This window comes from Micropterus dolomieu, linkage group LG17, assembly GCF_021292245.1.
Source record: "Micropterus dolomieu isolate WLL.071019.BEF.003 ecotype Adirondacks linkage group LG17, ASM2129224v1, whole genome shotgun sequence".
In the NCBI taxonomy this organism is placed as follows: Eukaryota; Metazoa; Chordata; class Actinopteri; order Centrarchiformes; family Centrarchidae; genus Micropterus; species Micropterus dolomieu.
Window position 1 is genome coordinate 27,817,037 of NC_060166.1, and position 24,145 is coordinate 27,841,181.

Here is a 24,145-nt window from a genome sequence, read left to right on the forward strand (position 1 = left end):
ATGGCACACTTCAGATAGGGGGAAAAGAGAATTGATCAAACTTTTCCTATCTTTTAACCGTAGAGATAGAGTGCACTAAAAAATTTATAATGAAACATCAGCTGAGAGAAAGCTCTGCTGTCCAATAATTTATTCTTGACCGCCATGCATCACACTGTCAAGTACTGAGCTCTTCAAAATAACAGCCACCAGTGGACACATGAGGCACATCATGAGAAATACGTACGTCTGGCGGGATGGGCTGCATCACACTGGCCTCTGTTGCTAGGGAGACATGATGGCGGAAAGCAGAGGGAGGACCTGACAGGAGAAGCAAAGTAGTTGTAGGCAAATAACAAAACTCACAGAACATTATTCCCACCGAGAGAAGGTGCTGCAACCAGGGGAAAATTCTCAGGATCAACTGAAGCAATGGTGCGCTGCTGTCAATCACTTTCTGCTGTGCTAGCCAAACACCAAACTGCAATACAGTGTTTATTTATTTATTTATTGACACTCCATCAATAAATAATGAGGATGGAGAGCAGTCGTGACTAGCACTGCACACATCTAGGAACTCATACCCCTCAGCCTTAAAAACAGACCCATCGCTTCAGCATGGCACTGCGTTTACCCCCCCAATACACACACACACACACACACAGAAGGAGCAAGGTTGCATTTCTGATTTATTGTTTCAGAAATTGCCTATAAAAGCGAGACAGAGAAACAAGGCTATGTCACAATGCATCACATGGTATTATCCACATTTCTGAATTCTAAAAAAGACAGTTACTGTACATTAAAGTGCTTCTTACTCTATGACTGTCTTTGAAACACAGCATGAAGGGAAACTCGTTGCTTTATCCAAGGATGAGTGGATTGCATTTGACTAAAGCCACCCACATATTAACAGACTCTTTAATTCCATACCACACGCTCAAGGTCATCTTGCGCGTTCTCTCTCTTACAATCACAAAAGCTGTGTCTTCAGTACAGAAAGGCCCACACATTTCCTCTGTGCAGGAATAATTCCTTTCTTGGCAAAGCACAGAGCAGCAACATGTGTGAGCTCAGACACACAAGATTCTCTCAGCTGCATGTATTTTGAGCTGAGAACACATGCAGAGAATGTGAATAAGAGCAAAGAATTTGGTTTGATCTGCTGTGCTGTAAAAAGAGGGATTATTTATGGCTAGTAATCCATTTGAGGAGGGGCTGAGGGCTCCTCCTGCTTTAGCTCTGCTCGCTGACAGACTGGACAAATACCCAGTCTCCTCCTCTGCTCTGACCTCCCTCCAGCCTTTAGCAGAGGCACAGGTGCTGGCAGGCACAAGTCAAAGACAGCGCTGGTCACGATGTGTCATTCCCTTTGACAGCCACAGGGGGCACACTGGTTCTGTCCACACTGCTTTGTAGGAGGGGCTGGATCCGAGCCTTGTTTCTGCAGGCAGGAAGTAGGATAAAATTAACACTTAATAGTGACACTACCTATCTCAGACAGATTAGTGGTAAACATTAAGCAATATGGTTACTGCACAGTGTATTCACTCCGCAGCAATTCACTGCATATCTAATCTTTTTTAAATGTTTAAAAAAAAATGTATAATGTACATCAAGGTCAATGTCACAACCACGCCTTTAAGAGAGATGTCCACATAGATGTCCTGTTGTCATTGTGCCACTGGGTGTCAGTGTGGTGACATATGCTGAACACAGTGTGGTTTCACTCTTTACCAGCTATTCATACCCCTCCCTTCTCTGCTCTACTTACTCTGTCATTCATTCTTTTATCTCCCGCCCCTGCTCACCTGGGTCTGTCTGCGAGTGGGCCGCACAGGCTGGTTGTCAGGGTGGTTGGGCGCCCACGGCCCCAGGCTCTGATTGGAGTAGAAGTCCATGGGGTAGACTTCCTTCCAGCCAACTTCCTGCAAAGCCACAGCTGCCTGAGAGATAGTGAGACAGATAATCACAAACAATGTGTAAACTAAAAAGAACAATTGACATCATGTGCAATACCAGCTCACTGGTATGAGGTATGGAGCTATGGCACACGACTCTGCTGTTCTTTCCCCCTTGTTATCTAGGAATGTATTTGCAATTTTTTGGCAAACAAGCGGCAGGAAATCACAGCGTGATGAGAAGTTGCAACAGACAAGACAGGTGTCATAATATTAAGCTTGGATAACAGGCATGGTTGTCATGTTATCCCTATGCAGCTGCACTGCATGACACAACAGCTGTTAGAGGAGAGCAACAGCTCTGGCATGACAGTGCTGTGACACAAGTGCAGACTGCTCCTTATGGAAGAGAGGTGCCTGTGAATATTGATTCTGAATGACAGAAAGAGCAGCTGAATGACTGAACAGATGGATAAACAAGCATGCTGAATTAAAAAATCAAATCACTTGATTGTTCATTTATTAATTTATCCAACTGCTCATTCATCTTTCAAAATATTTAGATGCCAAGACCTAAGTTCGGCTTCATAAATCTTGGGATTAATTTAGACAATGTGTGTCAAAATATGATGAGAAAACAAGTCATATTAATATTAAAAATCTCCAAAAAACTGTCATTTGACAAATCAGAGAATTTAGTTCAAAAGGAAACATGAAAATGCACAAAAGGGATCAAATCTCTCTTCTGGCGGGACATAATTCATCACGGTTACACAGCTTGTGTTGAGCCTCTGTAGTTTCTTTTGTCAGTACGGTGTGTCCCAACACTGGCAAAGTAGTGTTCTCTTACACCCTGGCTGCATCTTTTAATAGAAACAGCAAAACAACACTCCCCTTCAACATGTTTTAAATCCTTCATATCAACAAGAAACAATAAAGGACAAAAGCAACAACAGTAGAGATTGATAAATGAACTTTCTTGGTCCAAACAAGTACTAGCTAGTAAGTATCTATTAAAAACACAATATATGGGTCACCTAAATTCCATAGTGTTTCCTCCTAAACAAACAAACTGTATACTGGGTTAAATCTTTCATTGTGTTATTTTTTGTATATCTTTTCTTTCCCACTCGCCTCTCATTTCTTTAGCCCACTGCTCCCTTCTTCTCCCCTCTCACACCAACTGCCTCTCTCTGTGGAAGCTAGCTTCTATTGCTAATCCCTCTTCTGACTGTAGGGCCAAGTGTGTCTTATTGACTATAAATATAACATGAGATGCACTGAAAATAAATGCTCCCCCCCCCTCCCCCCTTCTCCTTGTTCACTCCACCCTCCCATCTCATTCCTCTTCATTGTAAATGCCACACTGAAAAGCACAGTGCACTGAGACATAAGAGGTATGAGATGGGGGTGAATTAAGACTTAACACAAACGCACACAAGCATATACATAGACATAAATGCAGCTGCAAATGATTTAAATGCACAGACATTGTTCGCAAATAGCTAGAGGGAGAGAGCAAAGTGAGCTCTGACGAAAAGGGCTTAAGAAAACAGATTACTGCTTTCCTCATTACACCGGGGCGAATTTCAGACTTCACATGTACCATTACAGTCAAAAACAATAAAAAATAATAATCACTTCTAAGGTGAATGCTATGATTATTCAAAATAGCCTCATTCTGAGATACAGTACAGGCGGTGCACAAACATGTGTAGTCTGAGAAAAACAGCAACCATTTCAAATCACAATCCAATATTCAAGACAGCAATTCCCCTTGCAGCCATTTCACAGGGATTCAAATCAGCCTGTCTTTGAGGAAAATCATTGAATGAATTAATAGGTGACATCAAACGCTAACCAACTAAGTCACATAATAAGACATAACTGCCAACCCATCACAAAGTTGCTACACCAGCTGCAGCAGCACACAAACAAACACTTGCTTTGAAATGGATCTTTATGGGTTGCTGTCCAGGGAGGGGTGGGTAGGGGATGTGTGGTCCTATAGCCAGTAGGGGGGGCTAGACATCTGCTGATGCTGTTGTATGTTTATTTGTGCTGGTGTGCTTTATAGCAGGGATAGAGGGAGAGGAGTAGGCATCTCCATTTCCAGCACAAGCAGGCCTTGATGGGTCCTACACAAATTCACACACCTTGATTTGAATTTAAGCTTTGTGTGTGTGTGCGCAATGCATCACCCTCCTCTGATAAGTGAGTGACAGCTGGGATCTTGCTGAGAGACTATAAGGTGTATGTTTACCTCATATGGGGACAGCAGGGGTTTGGAGAAGGCTGTGCCCCAATCGATAGAAAGGCGTGGACAAGCAATCTGGATCCACCTGCAAGGAAGAGAAGTATAAAGAAATTTGTGTTTCAATGTACATCCATTGAGTCCAAAACGTGTGTAAACCAGAAGCAGTTACACAGGGTGAGAGACCAAGATCCTATTCTACAGGCAGGTCACATCTGCGTCTGCACGCTGCATGTGGATACGTGATGCAATGGGTTGTGCAGGGAGCCTCCCTCCACCTGATCTCCAGCATCTGTTTGAGAGATCTGTCTTGATTTGCAACCGCTCTAAAGGTAGCCAAGCTACACTGTCTGAATGCATAGACAGTCGGTGAAAGAGGGAAGCTGAAAAGAGAGAGAGAGGATGGTTTTTGGTGGTGGAGGGGGGAGGGGGCTAGACTGGATGCAGGAGGTATAAACAGGAAAAACAGGGAAGAAGTGAACAGAGGTGAAAAGACAAAAAAATGCAGTGAAAAAAAGAGGGAGAGGTTAGGTGAGTGTGAATAAAAAAAACAGCACCAGCCTGGTCTCCACGGAGGTAGCCTACATAGCTGGCAGACAAGGGGGGGGGCGCATGAGGAGGAGCGAGATGGGGAGGGGGGGAGGAAAAAAAGAGAGAGAAGGACACAGATATACAGCGATAGGGAGAAAGAGCAATGAAGATGAAAACAGAGGGAAGGGGCAGAAGAGGCACAAGCAGGAAGAGAACAGAGGCAGAAGATTGGTAGACAGAAAAGTGTTTACTCTGGAAAAAGCATGAAAGAGGGATGAGGAGGGTGTGGATGTAAACAGCTGGAGGGAAAAATGAACAATGGGAAAATAGGGACAGAGAGAAGCGGCAGGGGCTATGGCGGTTAGCTTTCACAGATCAATGCTATCCACAGGAGCTCCATGTCCACTGAGGGAGTTGACCCTCCCTCGTCCCTAATCCTAATGATGGAGCTTCATCAGAAGTATTGACAAATATGAACTGAGCTGCAGTGCTTATAAAAACCCCAGAGATAACATCAGATCTAGGTAAATGTCAATAAGAATACACCTGTTAGAAACGAGTATAGGCTAGTACAGAAGCATGGATGGAAAACACATGAAAGAATAAAAGTTTTGCTGTAATCGCTTCAATACTTTTATGTCCATGCTACTGCGTCAATATCCCCATCTGTCTATTCTTCATCTTCCAACTTTCACACAATTTTCTCAACTGCAGAATTGAGTGCACCATTGACGCTCGCTCGCCTCTTTGTCACAGAAATATTCCACCCCCTCAGGGAAAACGCGTGGCCTTTTCTCATTTTCATATAACACTTTTTTTTTTTTAAATGTCTCCCCCCACAGACTGAACTCTAATTAATCCTCCTAATTCGAGCTGAGTCAGATATATTTGCACCAAGCACCAATCTCCTCCGACCTAAGTTTGCTGAGTTGAGATGGAGATGTGGAATCTGAAGTCCATCAGCAGTTCAGTAAAATTATGGTGTCATGCCAGGTACTGCCCCAAGAATGTGGCCCAAAGTTTTATTCCAGCCCTTATGTGGCCTTTAATATAGAAAGCGCAGCTAAGATCCCACATCATGGGGTGCAGTGAAACAAAGAGAGCTGGAGGAAAGAAAAGAGAAAGAGGTGCAGAGATAGAGAAATGTGAGCTTTTGTCCAATAAAGAATGTATGAATACGAGTTTGATAGAAACCTTGTCTTTTCAGTCCCCCTCTTAAAGATCTGTTTCCTTATGTAGAAAGTAGAACCCCTCAACACAAAAAGACAAGCTAGGATTAGAGAAGCAGGAGGCAGAACTGGTGGGGACTATGCCATGATATATAAAAGGTAAGGCTGCGTGACATTTAGTACCGCTATGCGATGTGAGTTCCAGCCCTGGCCTCCCTGCATTACCTGCTGTGGCCCATTACACCCTGACACTGTTAGGAGGACCTCCACCTGCATGGCTTCGCTTCAGTTACACTCAGTCTTGACCCGCCAAAAGCAAGAACAATTAACCTTTCAGCAATGCAGGAAAATGATAAATGTTCACCTTTGACAGCAAATGTAAGTGAATTAAAACAAACAATTTAATGGAGTCCAAAAATTTAATTTGAACACACAAAAGACTGCAATGCACTGGGTGGCATTTGCAGTCTAGTTGAGATCTAAGTGTGTGTGGTGTACAGATATGTGTACAATAGTTTTAAACCTGCTAGGGGACAGTCTAATTACACACTTAAGAGCATATGCTAATGGTGTCTCTCTTTATATGCGTGAGTGTGTGTGTGTGTGTGTGTGTGTGTCTAATGACAGAGAAAGCCTGGGGGTGGGCTCTGTACAGTGTACTGTGTCGGCTAGGGCTGAGCACTAATGCATCCGCTACCAGCCTACCGTCTATCTCTGAACCTCCCTCTCCCTCTTTCCTTCTACTCCACACAGGCAGATTCAACACAGCTTCAAACACATGGTGGTTTGTAAGGCCTATTGTAGCCTCATGCAGGATGCTTGTGTTCTTACAAACTATTCTGACTATTCACAACAAAAAGAGAAAAATGGTTGACTAATAAACACTATGTTGTGAATAAACACTAATGATTAATTACATTTACATTGACAAAGGCACCATGATAATAAATTAATGCAACTGAGCTGGAATTTAATCTTCACTACTTATATTAGGCAGTTTCTGATTTTTAAATCCTTTTACTATTTTTTTTTTTATTTATTTATTTTTTTTGGATGACTAGGTACACCTATCTAGAAACTGGTGTAGTCTACAACAATAACCCTGCAATAAATGGTACCGTGGTGAAGGTTATAATGTTCGTTTTTATATTGAAATTGTTGAAACTGAGGTGTTGATTAAACTTCATAGTCATTTTGGAGGCTGCAGTGTGTGGCGTTATTAAATTGTACTGGATTATACCAAGAGAACTGTCAAATATTTTGTCCACCCAATTTGTATAAATAGAGCTAGACCACATATTAAAAACATTTCTTACAGAGCAGTTAGATAACTAGGTGTACCTAATAAAGTAGAAACTGAGTATAAAAGCATATAATGTGTTCCTATCTGATATAAATGTATACAATGAGCCATTTTATATTTAAACCCTTTCGTTTCCCCTGTTTAAAAAGCTTTTTTGTCTCTAATGAGGGTTTGTTTTGGTTGGGTAAATCGTGCCTGACTTACATAATTTCAGATCTACACTCATACGTCAGTCTGAAGAGGAAAGCAAAAAAACAAAACAAAGAACTAAATCGCTTTTACCATGATCGCTTGCCTTCTAAACACAGCCCCCTCAACTACCTCTGCATCTCTCTCTCTCTCTCCAACTCACTCGCAATCTCTCTCAGACCTTCTGTCCTCTCACCCACTCCTCCCTCACACATCACACCTCTCATTACTCCACAGTGAGAGGCCAATCTGAGGGAGTGTGAGGAGCCTGTGTGTGTGTGTGCCTGTGATTGGAGCTGTTGCACATCAGTGTCTCACTAACCCCTTGCCTATCTTCACCTCTGTTGTTCTGGTTGGAAATCAGATAAATCAAAGAAACTGTTCCTTGAAGCCTGAGTATTTTATATTTCAATGAAGAAACTTTTTTTCAAACACAAGAATGAGTGTTACTGGGATGGATAACAACGTTAAGTGCTAGAGTGTATTTCAGCACCTACAACTGTGATTGTTAAGAACATATACTAATTACAAGATCCACAAGTGCATCAATGATAGAGCTGTAACTAACGACTATTTTGATAGTCGAATAATCTATCGATTAATGAAACAAATAATTGACTATTCGGATCATGAACTGCAAAATTACTCGATGCCTGATGCCCGATGTGACAGAAGCCAGCGAGACTTTGCAGTGAGTAAACCTCACTCCCCGACACCTTAAGAGACGCTCTGGCGACCGACGTTAGTGCCCATGGGTTTTGGCCTCCTCGCCAATGCGTTTGCCTCCACACCTGAAAGTCCTGTCATGGACAAAACAGGTATATACAGTAAGAAATAACTGTGTGTGCAAAGGTGTGCGTTGCACTCATTTGTGCAGCTAATCTGCTGTTAACAAGGCACAACGTTATCATTTATGTAGTAGCTTATCTGCTGGTACTGGGACACAGGGGGACAAACTGACATTTTTATATAAAGAAAGGAATAACTCAATGTATTACATTTGCCAAATTTACAAGAGGAGAAAATAATAACACATTTGTCATTGACAGCGTTTCACAAATTAAGTTTCCCCTAACTCAACAACTTACAAAACTATGTGATTTTTTTGAAGTATTTAAGTTTAAGTAAGTAAGAGTATGGGTTGCATTAGCTGCCACCAAAATACAAAGTATAAACACAAAGGCAAGATTAGATTGTTAATATTCAGGTAACTGTCTGGATACAGATCATATTTTAATACACAGTTACACAATAAATGGTGATATGGGCTTTCACTTTCCCCCAAAAGCAATCCACATTGCGCAGGGACAAATTGTCTGGTTATCTAGACTTGTGCACTTGACAGCAACACATTCTCCAGCTGTCACCATGAGCAATCTAGTGTTTATGATTGTAAAGTCAGGGCACTTGTGGAATGGGAACAGTATCATTGTGTAAAATAATTATTTGCTACTCTCAAGGGAAGTTCAGAGTAAAAGTTATTGAGAAGTTAAGAGAAAATGTACTGAAAATGTTACAGCTCATAACATGAAGTAACATTAAGATAGCTAGTTCACTAGGTCTCTGTAAATAATATCACAAAGAGTTCAGTCTAGACCTGCTCTATGTGAAAAGTGCAATGTGGTAACTGTTGTGAATTGGCACAATATAAATAAAATTGAATTTAACTGAATTTAATAGATGATTATTACAGTCGCACAACACGCTTACACTGTGGACAAGTGAAGATGACGTTACTTTATGGCGTGTATTGCAAAATGGAGGAAGAGAGAGAAAATAGTGAGGGACGAGGGAGAAGAAACAGGCCGGAGAAAAAGACAAAGTGTCCAAAGTACAGGATCATTTCAAGCTAAAAGAAAATAGTATCTCTGGTGTAAAACAGAACCAGCCTACCAAAACAGCATGACAGCATCTGAGCAGAAAGCATCCAGTATACAGAGCGGATCCGAAACAAGGTAATGTTAACGTTCGCATTTAAAGTAAACCATGGTTGCTAGTTGAGATGAAGGCTAGCAAAGGTATGGCACGATTCTTAGTTGTAAATGTATTAATGTGCGTTTGTTGTTATTGTTGTCCCACAGGTTAGTCCGTGAGTTTGGGTTGTACAGTGATGTGAGTAACACTGCTGATCCTGGTACCAGGGCCGCCATGCAAAATAATTTCTTATCTGATTACTCAAATTGATGGAATTATCTGTAGAATACTCGATTACTAAAATAATCGATAACTGCAGCCCTACACTTCACCAATAATTCCATAGTGTGTGAGGAAAAGTGTTAATTATGGGTGACTAGTTCAGGTAAGGAAACATGCTTGGACTTATGGTAAGATGATTAAATTAAACAGAATTTGGAGGGTAAAGGTAAAGGAAAAAAAGCCATTCTGAGCAACAGCAATATAATGGCTACTATATTTAGTTTTTTTTTTTACACTAAGCTTATTGTAAAAGTACAGAGTGAAAAGTAAGCACTATAATAGATCATTTGAGTCTAAAATCCGTTTTCTATGCCCTGTGTGTCAAAGCTGAGGAAACTGTATAAAGCATGCAAGTTTATTATGCTGGACAATTTGTTTTTGCTATGAAGGCAAAACTATGAAATCTCACAAAGACATGAATGCCAATTTTGTTTATGTTTATCAGCTCCTTGTTATAATATGCACTTTCAAATTATGCGTAGTCCCCAGTTATGTGTGCAATGAAGCTTACAGAATACATTTCAAATGTTGTTTACTGCAACTTTTAGGTGCCTACTTGCAAATTGATCAAAATAACTCTGCCAATGATTTAGAAGAAGATATATAACCATTCTTTATGACAGAGACAAAGAGGTGATTAAGAATTTGAAGAAAACGGTGAGCCAAAGGAATTAATTTTAACTTTAATGTTGCAGAGAGCCATGGCACATTGACAAGGAGAAACTATATAATTGTATATAAGATTGTCTTCAAGTCCTTGCAGTAAAAAAATTAAAATGGCAAACTTTTCACTAAGTAAGGGGGTATCTTAGCTTTGCCCCACAGTGCTTCAATGCATCAGAGGCGTCATCAGAGGGAATAGACCAAAATTACTTTGCAAGTGACCGAATGAGCCTTAAACCAGCTATAGCCAGAACTAAAATAAGGTGCTTGATTTGTTGTCTATATTCCTGTTCTGTTGTGAAAACTGAGTCTTGACTGGATGTTGATGAATTTGCGCTGGCTTCTGCAAAGCTAGGAGAATATGGGCGATCGTTTTTACTTCATCTGCCGTACAGTTCAGTTCTGATTATATGAATAGCATGTGTCCCAATTTGTGTGCATATGTGGATCTTAATACTCACGCATCTACATCTGGCATCAGATCCAGCTTGCTAGGGAAAATCTCAGACAGGAGCACTCGAGTGAAGGACTTGCCCAATGACTGAAGCCTCGACTCCAGGTGCTAGTAGGAGAAAGGAGTAAAATAAAAAAGGACCAATGCAAAGGTTTGCAATTCAAACATCAAACACAGTTCTCTCTAGGGTTGTGAAACTCCAATACATCAAATGATACATTACAAATAAGATAGCCCACAACTTCCACCACACAGACACAAACATATAAGCGTTCTAATCTAGAGTTGTGCAGAAATTTTAGCTCTACTGTGAACAATCTCAACAGGGAGACAATTTTATCCATTTTCCAGTCTCTGCCTCATATATCCATACATATTTTTTGCTGCTTACCCCAAGTCTACATGGTGGTGACAGCAAGTTAAGCAAGGTAGCAGACAGATTAGGATATTTTCCTACACCGTGTCCTCCACCTTCTCCAGGCATTCTCAGGCCAGGTGGGATGTGTAATCCCTCCAGCATTTTTGGGGGCTTCCTCCAGGTTTCCTTCCAGTTGGCTCTGGCCAGAATGCCTCCACAGGGAAGCATCTGGATCAGACACCCAAACAACCTCAACTGCCTCATTTCAGAACAAAAGAGCAGCAGCTCTACTCCAACCTCCTTGGGGATGTTCAGCCTCCTCAAAATGTCACTCTGTGCCCAGGAACACACCAAAAGAAACTCAGAGTCTACCCACAGCCCAGAACTGTAGGAGAGGGCAGAAATTCAGATCGAACACTTCTGCTTCAGATTTCATCTTCATGAATGTCCGATACTGAACCAATCCACTTGTCATTCTCATACTACATCTTACACAACAAACAAGACCACATGACACTTGAACTCCTTCAAATTATTCAGCAATTCGTTCCCAACCCAAAGGTTTTCAGGCAGAGTATCAGACCGTCAGACGTGGAAGTGTTGACTCACACAATCACTTCACACCTAGCAGTAAACCACAACAATGAGCACTGGAGGTCACAGTCCAGTGTTTCCCCACACATAGGCTTTACTTGAGGGGCCGCCCAGGTAAATTTGGCGAATCATTTTAAAATCGTTTTTGATTGCAGCACTGTGCAGCGCATATGCACATCCTCTCACTCGGTCGCGCTCTCTCTCTCTCTCTCTCTCTCGCAAACATGGACAACAGACCCTTCTGTAAATTGAATGGTTGGTATAATAATAATAATCTTTATTTGTAGAGCACTTTTCAAAAACAAGTTACAAAGTGCTTTAACAAGTGTAAAGACAATAATACCCCAAAAACAATACAAGATAAAAGCAAGAAAACATTGAAAAGTCTAAAATACAGGTTTAAGATAAAGTAAAACAGAATACAATGAAAGGGATAAAATAAAGTCAAATAAAATCGGGAAAGGCTCTCCTATAAAAGTATGTTTTAAGAAGGGACTTAAAAGAGTTCACTGACTCAGCCGACCTGATTTCCTCGGGCAGGCTGTTCCAGAGCCTCGGGGCCCTGACAGTAAATGCTCTGTCCCCTTTAGTTTTCAGTCGAGACTCTGGAAAAGACAACAGACCTCTGCCCGAGGATCTCAAGGTATGTGCTGGTGTGTATGGGACTAAAAGGTCAGAAATATAACAAGGCGAGAGGCCATGAAGAGCTTTAAAAGTGATCAATAAAATTCTAATTCTAAAACATACTGGGAGCCTGTGTAGTGAAGCTAAAATAGGGGTAATGTGGTATATTGTGTGGCATATTTCATTTTTCTGGTTAAAAGCCTGGAAGCTGAGTTCTGGAGAGTCTGGAGTCGATCAGTAGATTTTTGGGTTAAACAAGTGAAAAGGCTGTTGCAATAATCCAGGCGTGATGAGATGAAGGCGTGTAAAATGGTCCTGGTGTCCTTAAAAGTTAACATAGATCGAATTTTTGCTATATTTCTAAGTTGATAAAAACATGATTGAACAAACTTTGTGGTGTGCTGCTCGAAATTTAAATTACAATCAAACCAGACACCAAGGTTCTTTGCAACAGGCTTAATGTGATTTACTAGGAACCAGCAGATGGCAGTATTTGTTTTGCCATCTGCTGGGTTCAGCTGGAGGAAATTATTTGACATCCATTTTTTGGTAAGTGAACTCAGCATTCCAGGGTCTGTGGATCTGACGGGCATGTACATTTGTGTGTCATCAGCATAAATCTGGAAAGAAATACCATGTTTATGGATAATATGTCCAAGGGGAAGCAGATACAAGAAAAACAAAATGGGTCCTAAGACCGACCCCTGAGGCACACCATATTTAACTGGACAGAACGAAGAGACATAGTTGTTTACAGACACGCAAAACTTCCTATTTGACAGGTAGGATGAAAACCATTCAAGGGAACAGTACCAGAGATCCCCACCCAGTGCCTCAGTCTGTCTAACATGATGTTGTGATCAATGGTGTCAAAAGCAGCGCTAAGGTCCAGGAGTGCCAGGACTGAGCACATGCCTTCATCAGCAGACATTAAAAGATCATTGGTGACTTTAAGCAGGGCAGTCTCAGTGCTGTGGTACTTCCTGAAACCGGACTGAAACTTTTCAAATAATTTGTTATTTTCCAGTACAGTGAGCAATTGTTTGGACACAATTCTTTTTAAAATCTTTGCAATAAAAGGCAGTTTTGAAATTGGTCTAAAATTATATGGGAGGGAGGGATCTAAACCAGGTTTCTTTAAAAGTGGGTTCACGCAAGCCGTTTTAAAATAATCAGGGACACAACCAGTAGATAGGGAGCTGTTGAAAACAGAGATCAAATGGGGCCCAACAAAATCCATTACTTTCAGTAAAAACTTTGTAGGTATTACATCAAGTGGGCTGGAGGACACTCTCATTTGTGATACTGTTTTTAAACTGTATCTGATTGATTGTATTGTATTGATTGTATTGAAATCTATACAACACAACGCTGTCAATGTCCCATCTTCAACAGTTATTTGCAAGCATGTAAGGATCCTAGCTTATAAGGATAGCTATGTTAACTTTGGAAAACAGCTGTCGAAGTTACCGCGCTGTATTACTGGTAGTCAACAGGTGCGTTTGAGATAACTGGCTGACTTTCGCCGACTTGATAGATAGGGGAATAAACAGCGGCGTCAAGTCAGTGACGTTTTGCAGCGTAGGTGCTGTGCCGAATTCTGCATGCCAGCCATGAATTGCATACACCTCACGGGAGGTAACGTTAACGCTCTTTTATACTGAGAAAAGAGGTGGATGCAAATTTCGGCAGGTAACGTTAGCCTACAACATCCGTTTTGCCGAATTATGCATTCACTTATTAAGGTCCTTTTCAGACACTTTGCTTTTCACATTGTTTGAACACGGTTAAAGCCACGTTTTTGCTGAGTCTCAAGAAATGGTAGCCTACTTTTACATGAAGTGTAATAATATGTTAACGATTTCTAATGTTCATTAAATATATGCAGATCATTTATGACTATTGATGAACCCCACAAAGAATAGTATAGCGTTTCAAAGCACAACTTTAATGCATTTTCATGCAATTCACGGCAGGCATACAAAATTCGGCATAACCCCCCTGCCACAGTTAAGCTGTCAATCTATGGGAAACACTGCAAATGAAGTCTGTCACCAAACTGGTGTCTCTCTCCACTCCCTGGGTGCAACTAGGGATTTTATCTAATAAAGATAATAGAATTGGTAACAAAGCAAAACCCAGCCCAAACTCCCACAAAGAACCCACTTCACTTGTTGCTGAGAATACAGATACAACGCTTACTCTATTTACCTTACCTTTACATGACATCCTGAGGGGCACGATCTTAAACCTTCAAGTCCACGAAACACAAGAATTTTTGTGAAAATTACCCTTCCTGACAAACTAGAGGGAAAATGCTTAGGTCCATTGTGCCGAGTAAGTAACAGTCAGGGCCTTTCCTTCTGTGACACACCATGATATGGATGCAAGATTATTTTTCTATAGGGGAAAACTCAGTGGTGCTCAGCAAGGGGATTATGAGTGTCCCCCCAACTGACCTGCATCTTTCACTTTGGGCAACTCCGGAAAAGGAGAGTTTAGCCAGGAGTTTGGTTCCAGAGCTGGTGTTGTGTATAGAGGTGAGCCAAACTATATATTTGTGTTCAGCACACAAAGCTTTGCTTTCAGCTTTGCTTTACATTTCTCAATGCCACAGACCCCTATACCACCCTGGAGGGTAGTGGGCCTATATATAGCTGGTCAACCTTACTTCCTCAAATTGAGCTGAATCGGGCCCTCTTGAGCACAACTCCAGACACAAGGACTTGTATAACATATTAATAAATGAAATGGTTTAGCTAGTTTAAGGAACTCTGCTCCCTTGCTGATTCTGCCTTTGAAGATTTGGGCATGGGTACTTGGACTGAGGTGTTATTCAAGGATGCAGAAGGCAGCCAAACCAAGTTAAGAAATCCCATAAATGCTCCTTGGATGAGATAAACGATGATGGAAGTGATATCCACTGTCCTTGGGAGTATTATGACACATTTATGTGAATGTGCTCTTATCAGAGAGATAGTTCTGTCCCCTTACTTGAGACGTTATCTGACACTAAACTTTTTAATCTTGACGGATCTCTATGGGAGAGCTGGTGGGACTTTTTATTCAAATACCCTTTTTTAAAAATCCATCCTCTCCTCCATCAATGCAAATGTCATCTTTGAAGTCTGGATATTTACAAGCAGAAGAAGTGCATCAATATAAGCCTAAGAATGTATACTGACTGAGAGAAACCTAGATGTGGCGTTGTTCTAAAACTTTTACATCTAGCATTCAAGTGGATATCCATGCATTCTACGAGCAATGTATAATAATTGCAGACATTATGATGTGAAAAAGGCACATTTAAAAAACAAAGTCAAACTCACAACAGTACAGAAAAAAAAACTGAAAGTCTGGGAATACAACAAGGAGATACAATGAAGAAAACAATATGGAACAGGAGTGGAGGGGATAACACCAGGAGGAGCAGCTGTGGGTAAGGAGTGACCAAAGAGGGCTTCTTAGTCAATTGATTAGTAACCCTAGACAGATTTCTGACAGAGTTTCTCATTTAAGTGTCTGTCTGCACCTAATGGACCATCATGAGCTTGCGTACATACAGAGTATCTATGAATACATTTCCCAGGATTATTATAGTTAATCTTTGGAATTCTGTTTGGGAATGTGCTGAAATTTCTGAATAACCACAGGAGTGGCAATTCTGAGAACCTGGATTTTTCAGATTTAATTATAATGATTCAAATTCTTCATTTACTGGGGTTGCGCTGTAAAAAAAGCCAGTGTCAATTGTTTTGATTTTGTCAACTGATTTAGATTTTTGTTGAGCTTTCTTAAATATTTATTTATTATTTGTCATTTAAATTTCCAATACAGTCAAACTAGAAGCCAACAGCGGGATCAAAAATAGGACTTTCTATGACTGTTTGGCTGCATCATCCTAAATGTGAAATAACAAGCTCCCAGAGTGAAGACTGCTCATCCTATCAGTACTTCATGTCACCAAACCACTTGTCAGAAAAACTCACACTGGTAGATATTACAGGCCATTGCACAAGTGGCCTCAGGATATGTAGACTGTTGAAATCAGGATGCAGACTCTCACCTCCAGGACTTTGGGGCTGCCCTGCCGTCCCAGTGTACCCAGGATCAGGCCCCACCTCTGGGCCAATCGAGCCTTGTCAATAGCTTGGAGCCTTAAGGCACGCATTGTCTCGTGGTCATAGTACTCCCTGGAGAATACCTTACTGTAGGGGTCATACCTATGAACAAACACAGATAGAAATAGGCTAACACATACTGATGTGAACGTGTGCATAAACATAAACAGACAAACCATATTATATACATTACCATTTATTGTTCAGGCGTCTATCTTGAGAACAGAAATGAAGAAGAAAAGGTGAAAAAATCCAATCATGAAAAGCCATGAAGTATGACAGGAGTTAGTGTATCTTAGGAAAAATGGAGGTATTTCTGAGCATCTAATCTCTTTTTCTCTGGTACAAGGAGTTCACTTGAGATTAGAATCTTGTTTATGAGAGAGACCTGTGATCTGTGTGGCAGTGCATGTCTATAACAACACAATTTCACTTTGCATACAAACAAGACTTCATCAAAACAGAACTTCATCCTTAGATCATGGCAGTCAAGGGGATTATTAGTTATGAGATACTTTTTCTATGCATAAAATATTATTCTGAGTATTTTAATAGCTTATCACAAAAGCTTATGTTTTTATTATTTGTAAAATTGTATTGTACTTCATTACTTCTCCTTAGTTCACCAGCTTTGCAGTCAGATTACTCAAATCCATTTACTGGTTTTTGTGAAATTGTGTGAATTGTAATATTACAGCTTTAATTGTAATGTAATGTAATTAAGTAACTGACTACAACAAACATTTTGTAGATCTTAGTATATTGATTACAGAGAAACTAAAAATTGTAGCAGTTTGTCTCACAATACCTGTAGGCAGGGATATCTGGGTTTGCGATCATGATTGACTCCAGGTGAAATCTTCCATCTCCCAGATAACTATAGAAAAACACCATTTCATTGTTAGATGTAGAGAAAAGAAATTAAGAAAAATAATTTGTGAAAAGGAAACCCCAATCACAATCCAATGTGAAACTATAATAAATACAGGTCTATTATTCTCCTATCCCCTCTACCAGCTTCCTCACTTGCTCTCTTTTTAAATCCATTCCTCTCTGCAGCCTTGTAACAGAAGACTGAAGTTGACAGAAGTGTTACCAGGCAGAAGGCCTGAGGCTGGGGTGGAGGATCTGCACATCTTTGCTTTCCGGGAACATGACCCCAACGATTGGAGCATTCTCTTTACAGAGAATGCAAGCCCTTCCAATTAACCCAAGGTCTGGTGCTGGGGATTCCCCGGAGCCCAAGCGGAGGGAGAGTTCACAAACCACAAGTACAGTGGGGCGTGTTGGTGCCTGAAACACAAGGCCAGGAAGAGTCTTACATAAACCCCCCCCTCTCGGGTTCAGGCTGAGAAGAATTCTGCTGTTAGTGTGAGGGGGCTCAGGTCAGTACCCCTACTCATTAATGTACAGTCTCAGTAGGCCTACCGAGACAGGACATGCAATTAAACCCACAAATTGGTCAGCTTTTAGAGCAGCTTGGAACAGGCTGTGGGTGGTTTGTCATATAGGCTACCTGGAGAAATGTCTAGCCAAGACTTTATTTATAAGTGTGTGGGTGTGTTTGTGTGAAAGCCCACGTGTGTCTGACCGTGTGTGTGTCACAAATATCACTGAACGACAGCACAAAATGAACTCGAGTAGAGCCTTGCTTGCGCAGTTTCTCTTTGCTTAGCAACATCCAAGGCCCTCTTATAATTATGTTCCAACAATAAGCCTGTTGCACTTCAGCCACGGTTGTCCAAAGCTGTCTGCAGCTTTAAGAGGCTGGTGAGCTCGACTTGAGCTCTGCCTGCTATCACAGTCCTTCCATCCATATTCTATTGTTCTTTGTAAAAGTTATCTCCCTTAAATGGTAAAGCTATGCATCTTTGCGTTATGCAACACTGTGTCTTCACAGTCACAGCTTCATAATGATCTATTATGAGCGAGAGCAAGGGTAGAGGCAGTGGATAGAAATTGTCGACTGATCATTTCTTATAGCTCTTTTCAATGCACTGTTCAGCTTTTAAAAACACTTTTGTTCATAACAGAAATGAGACAGAACAGGCCCTTTTTAAAGTAGCTCAAAGCTTAGGTAAAATGCAAGTAACATTTTTTGGAGCACGGACTCATTCCTAATTAATGTAAGATAACCCAAAAAATAAATATGAATTCATTGTATTGTTAAAGGCCATGAACAAAACCATGCACCGGTAAAAAGGGCTTGTTCTGTGCTGCTTTTCTTGGACATAGTGTATAATCAATTGTGTCAGTATCTTAATAGTAATTCATTAAAGTAAAAGGAAGCTTGTTAATTACTCAGTAATTAAGCTTTTGATATAGCTATCACAGCAAAAAAAAAACCCAACATTTCTTCTATTACGGTTTATAATTAATATTGTACACTGTGTAGAGGAGTAGGTCTCTTGCTATACCATAGAGGCGGGAGATATAGCCCAATTCAGGAGGGTTAAAGTCCTGACCACATGTGTATGTTAAGGATGTGTATTGAATTTGTGTGTGAGAAAAAAGAGACAGAGAGAGAGAGAGAGAGAGAGAGAATATGCCTGAGAGTGTACCAACCCTCAGGCAGCCTAATCGATTCTCTCTCTCTCTCATCACACCGCAAACATGAAAGACAACGCACATCGGATTAGCAGGTGAAACACACCCTAACCCTACCATTTCCACCACACGCACACACACACAGCTTTGTCTCCCATAGGGCCTGTCTTATGCATAAAGCAAAGCTTGTCCTTGTGTAGCCATTTTAATCTCATGCACTGGGAGGTTTTAATCACGTGGACTAACACTAGATGTGTGCAGACCAGACATACGGGGTGATACACCTAGACATAATTATACCTGGGGAATTACTCCAACCCACTGTGCACCACAAAGCATAGGATTCCCTCTGCTGTAGAGCTGTACAAGATGTATAGACACAAAGTGGTTGCAGAGGTGTTATTTGTTGCCTGATCTGTTACTTTGCCAGAACACTGGCACTCCCTGTACTGCAGGGAGGATAAGCATCCCTTTGACAAGTCTCACATGCACAGCATTTATGATGATATAAAACACCGAAGAGCTAGTCTTTTAGGACACATGTAGCTACCTACTGGATTTTATCATCTTCTCCCCTTATTTAGAGGAAATGTAGAAGGGAAATAATTTTATCACACAAGCTGAAACTAATTTAAAGACAAATGGTGACATGTTGCACAGTTGATCAATTCTCACCACGATTGTGACAACAATTCTTTAAAATGCAGAAAATTGGTGAGGATGTGGATGTATTGTGGTTGGTCTGAAACAGCTAAAAGTGGCATTGCCTGTTTGGCTTGACAATTCAATGCTTTCCACAGTGTGGAGGTATTTTTAGACTTGCCGTTCTGGATCAGCACCTGGCTGGATATAACAGAAGCCTGATCAGAAGCACACAGACATAGGTCGTTGTCACAGCTAGCTATGTCTGGTGTGTCATACTGATTATTCCTCATGTCACATGGGTGGGCATGGCAATGGCAGGGGTACATATGGTAGCTGTGGTGGTGGTGGTGGGGTGGTTGAGTCAAGGCTGGGTGATTATTTGGATATCGCTAGTAACTAACAGGAAGAAAGGACAGGACCTGGGCTGAAACTGTGTAGGTGGGAGGAAGGAGGTTTCTTACATTATGGCATTGACATGGTGATCCAAGCGCGGGGAGGTACAGCCCAAAATTTCTCCGGGTGACAGAGGTCGACACTGTGGGACTAACACATCATACTCTGGCTTGAGCTCTGCACTCACAGCCTGCAGCATGGAGGAATGGAGAAAGAAAGATCTTTAGAGATTCACATGTTTTCACACTTAACCAATTCCCTTGTTTTGGAGTAGCCCTAGGTTTGGAATGGTTCTCCAAAAAGAGAGCTATGAGGTAGAGTCTTAAAGTAACCCCTGGATGACTTGTACACATCATAAGTACACAAATGTTGACAGCAAAACAGAAACCATGACCTAATACCGGCAAAAAGGTTGTGGTGGGCCTCATTTTTCTGCTTCTTGTGTTGTTTAACTGCAGATTGTTATGGCAGAAAATTCTGTCCTCTTACATTTAATCTTTTATGCATGTTCTTTTACTATTATTATTATTACTATTATTGTTGTTATGTCTTATAGATATATATGCAATGTGTTTTTTATCCTTAACCTTTCTTTCTTCTAAACTCCTTATGTTAGTACATCCACATTTACTAGGGTTTAGGTCAGAGCTGTGAGATTGTTTTGGTGTTTTCCACCTCTTGTTGTTCCTCTCCTCTCCTGGAATGTTCATTCAAGGCTGAGAGAGGATCTCTGTTCCCCAAAACATGGAAACCTAGACTGTGTAAATGATTACGCATCCCTTTGCTCGGGGACAGACGTTAGTGACTGTCCTAAGAGACAGAACCTCTGGTCCAGCTGATTTGTGTGGCGGTACTTCTGTCTATTCTCCTTTGTTAAATAAATTCTTCAAAGACAACAGTTTGTTGTAACTCAATTATTTGCTCAACCCCTCACCAGGAATATAGTTTCCATGACACAAGATCATGTCCAGTTTTAAGATATAGGTATAGAGAAAAAGTAATGGAAATAATATATAGCCTCCAGAAACAGAAGAATAAGGCTTCCCAAATAGGTGAATGATTAATTAAAAAATGACGACAAATTAAAGGAGGGGAGCCATCAAACACAGGAAAAGTAGTTAACTGAATATGCTAAATATGTGCAAAAACACAAGCAATCAATGCCATGAAGAGTAAGCTTATTGGGGAATTAAGAGTTTGATCAAAACCATACATACAACCCATTTGTAATATATATACATAGTGTATTTTCACTTGGTACATCCTTATTTCTTTCATTTAATATTCACATAATTATTGGATTATTCAGTGGGATACCGTCAGAGTATTGCGAATATTGTGAATGAAATTCTGTGTTAAATATGTCATTATGTTAGAGAGTGCACAATACCCTTTATTGATAGTGAAAGCATCCCATTAATGCTTTGTATATAAGGTGACTTATTTAAGCTGTCACTTCCTGCTTTTTTTATAAACATCTTAATGCGCCAAACTTGAAATTAATCCAGAGTAGCTGTTGATCCAATCCTTTTTTGCAGTTGTGTTGCCATTGCGAGTGCCTGTATTTGTGAAAAATATAGAAGGAGAGAGGACATTTTACATGCTAAATATGAGTATTTAACTTATAAAGAAGGTTCTCACTTTTCTTCATTTAGCAGCTCCCCTCCTTTTTGCTTTGTGTAAAAATAGAAGACACAGAAGGAGTCAAACGATGAAGGACAGAAGGCAATGACACAAAGAATGAAAGAAGTGAAATGATTAAACTGAAAATGTACCTCTAAAGTGATCCTCAATGGGCCATGCATGACACTAATGTAATACTAAATGTATGGAGTCATGATTCTGCAAAGCACTGAGAAAGAAACTGTCTACCACATGGCTTGTCATACTAATAAATTATTACAATAAAAAGATGTAGATAAGAAGAATACCAACACATTAACAAGGGAATTAATATTTTCTGAAAAAAGTGATGCTCAAAAAAAAAATCTGTTCTTCCAAACACATACATTCATTTAAGCAAAGTGAGAAGATGAGAGAACAAACAATTATAGACACATGTTAGTGTGCTTGGAGGTGGACGATTTAACGATGGCTAATTTAAGGCAGTCCACAGGGAATACTGGTGAACTCCCAGCTTCTCCCGCCCATACTATGTGACCTCAACAAGCCTACACACCATAAGACATAAGTGAGATGGAGGCACACATGCATACAATACACAACAACAAACACAGAGACGATATGCACACATCAACACATGGAGGCACTCAAACACCCCAACATAAAAAATTACCCACATGGACAGAGCTTGCTTTAAAAATAACGGCGAAAATAACTTAGCGAAAGCCCACAGTGGTGGTGGTTCAACATAGCAAATGGAAGCAGCAGAACGCATTATAGAACTGAGAGGTAGCGAGTCTGAAAAAAAAAAAAGAATGTTCAAGCTTAATACTATAGCTGCTGTCACTGCTTATGTAAAGAGAAGAGATGAACACGATGCTGAACCGAGAGGCCTTCCGAGTTCATTCTACCTTTCAAATCCAAAATAACTGGATTTCTCAAACCCACACTTGAACTGAGCTTAAGTGTGAAGTGCGGGCTTGTTCATAAAAGCCAGGAACCAGAAAAAGTATACTGTATAAATGCACTGAAGTGTATATGTGTATGTGTGTTCCTATACTGTACATACAAAAATACTTGGTTAAAACAGAAAATACACACAAGGGATAATAATTATTCAGGTAAAGATATAAAATCACTCTACATCAGCTCTCTCTAACACAAACATGGACTCACCCACATATACACAGATCACACAATCAGACAGATCCAGCGCTTAATCACCTGCAGCGCTGCCACAAACTGAATAGTGCTGACGAATGCCAAGGATTGTCCAGGAGGGAAGTTGAACTTAACCGTGTCCAGGAAGTGTGCGTTGTCCATCTGGATATCCACAAACACATACAGCATTTTAATACCTGCTGTCGCATCTATGGGGACTGCAGGGAGACGAAGAAAAAAGAAAGACAGATGAATAATTCACTCTGTTATGTCAGGTAAGTCTGTGTGTGTATTATATAGCACCAATGATGCCTTAGACATTTACAAGGAGCACATGGTCAGAGATACAACTATATGTGAACACAGTACATGCACATATATAGCTTGCAGTAGGCACCCCAGAGTGATATAACTGACACTCATTCATTGTGAATCTCCAGCACACACTGATGCAAAGACCTCAATTATTTAGGGAAGGAGAGGGACACATGTGATTACTATTAATGCCATTAATTTCACAGGCCATTTACTACGCACCCAGGCTTAGGAGATGTAGCTAGAGACGTGCTGAGTTAGATACTGAAAAAGTGGGCGTAAGTAAAAGAAAATAGGGGGAAAGGGCAAGGGTAGGAAAGAATAATTATCATTTGTGTTGATCATCATAATGATTTTTCCTATTGTGTTACATTTAATTTGCAGATCAAGAGCAAGGGGACTTTTTTGATATGATTAAGCAAATGGCCCATTACTACGCAAATGTTTTATGAGCAAGTGCAGCTCACTTGATGGCCTAGATTAAAGCAACACAGAGAGAGAGATAAGGGAGTAAAGCATGACAAGGGGGCAGAAAACAGAGTGTGAATAGAGAAGGGTGGACCGAGAGAATGAAAAGCCGCGAGATAGACATCTTTACAATGGATTGAAGGCAGACCGGATGGAAACCAGGAGTGAGGAATGAAAACACTGAAATTCAATATGAGGGGTGAGTGTAGGCGATTTAATATTGTACTATATAAATTCAAAAAGATAGGGCGTGGAAGAGATGAGTGGAAAAAGTAATCGCATACTGTGTGTGGATGTGTTGATGTATGTTTGAGGGTTGGAGAGTGTGCTGTCAATTAACCAGCAACAGAACCCATCTGCTCATATCTCAGCAGAGAGGGAAGGAAAGGTGGTGGACAGGTATCTAAAAAAGGTGGGCACTGCTGCAGGCCACATGTTGAGTGAGAAACCAAAGGAACTTATTATATCATTAGGCCAAAAGGGATGGAGGCGAGTAAAAAAGTTACGGATGTCTGTTTCTTGTTTATAGGCACTCCCAAAACTTAAAGGGCAAAGGAAAGGGACATCGATCTGTGTTCACATTAGCATGGTAGCCTGAGAGCACTTAGAAGCTGCAATTAGATCAGTCAATGAGATGGACAGGACTCACTTGCCCCA

The 24,145-nt window shown here is 40.7% G+C and overlaps 1 protein-coding gene across 2 annotated transcripts in view; it reads right to left on the reverse strand.

The window, feature by feature from the left end:
• Window positions 1-650: 650 nt before the first annotated feature.
• dph1 (diphthamide biosynthesis 1) overlaps window positions 651-24,145 on the reverse strand; it is a 42,317-nt gene continuing 18,822 nt past the window's right edge. For both annotated transcript variants that reach the window (XM_046074689.1, XM_046074688.1), the window contains 8 exons: window positions 22,769-22,923; window positions 19,990-20,111; window positions 17,145-17,213; window positions 16,282-16,438; window positions 10,647-10,747; window positions 4,144-4,222; window positions 1,791-1,925; window positions 651-1,423 (listed from right to left, as the gene is read on the reverse strand). In XM_046074689.1, coding sequence (XP_045930645.1) covers window positions 1,343-1,423; window positions 1,791-1,925; window positions 4,144-4,222; window positions 10,647-10,747; window positions 16,282-16,438; window positions 17,145-17,213; window positions 19,990-20,111; window positions 22,769-22,923 — 899 coding nt within the window. In that variant the 3' untranslated portion in view covers window positions 651-1,342. The remainder of the gene's footprint in view (window positions 1,424-1,790; window positions 1,926-4,143; window positions 4,223-10,646; window positions 10,748-16,281; window positions 16,439-17,144; window positions 17,214-19,989; window positions 20,112-22,768; window positions 22,924-24,145) is intronic.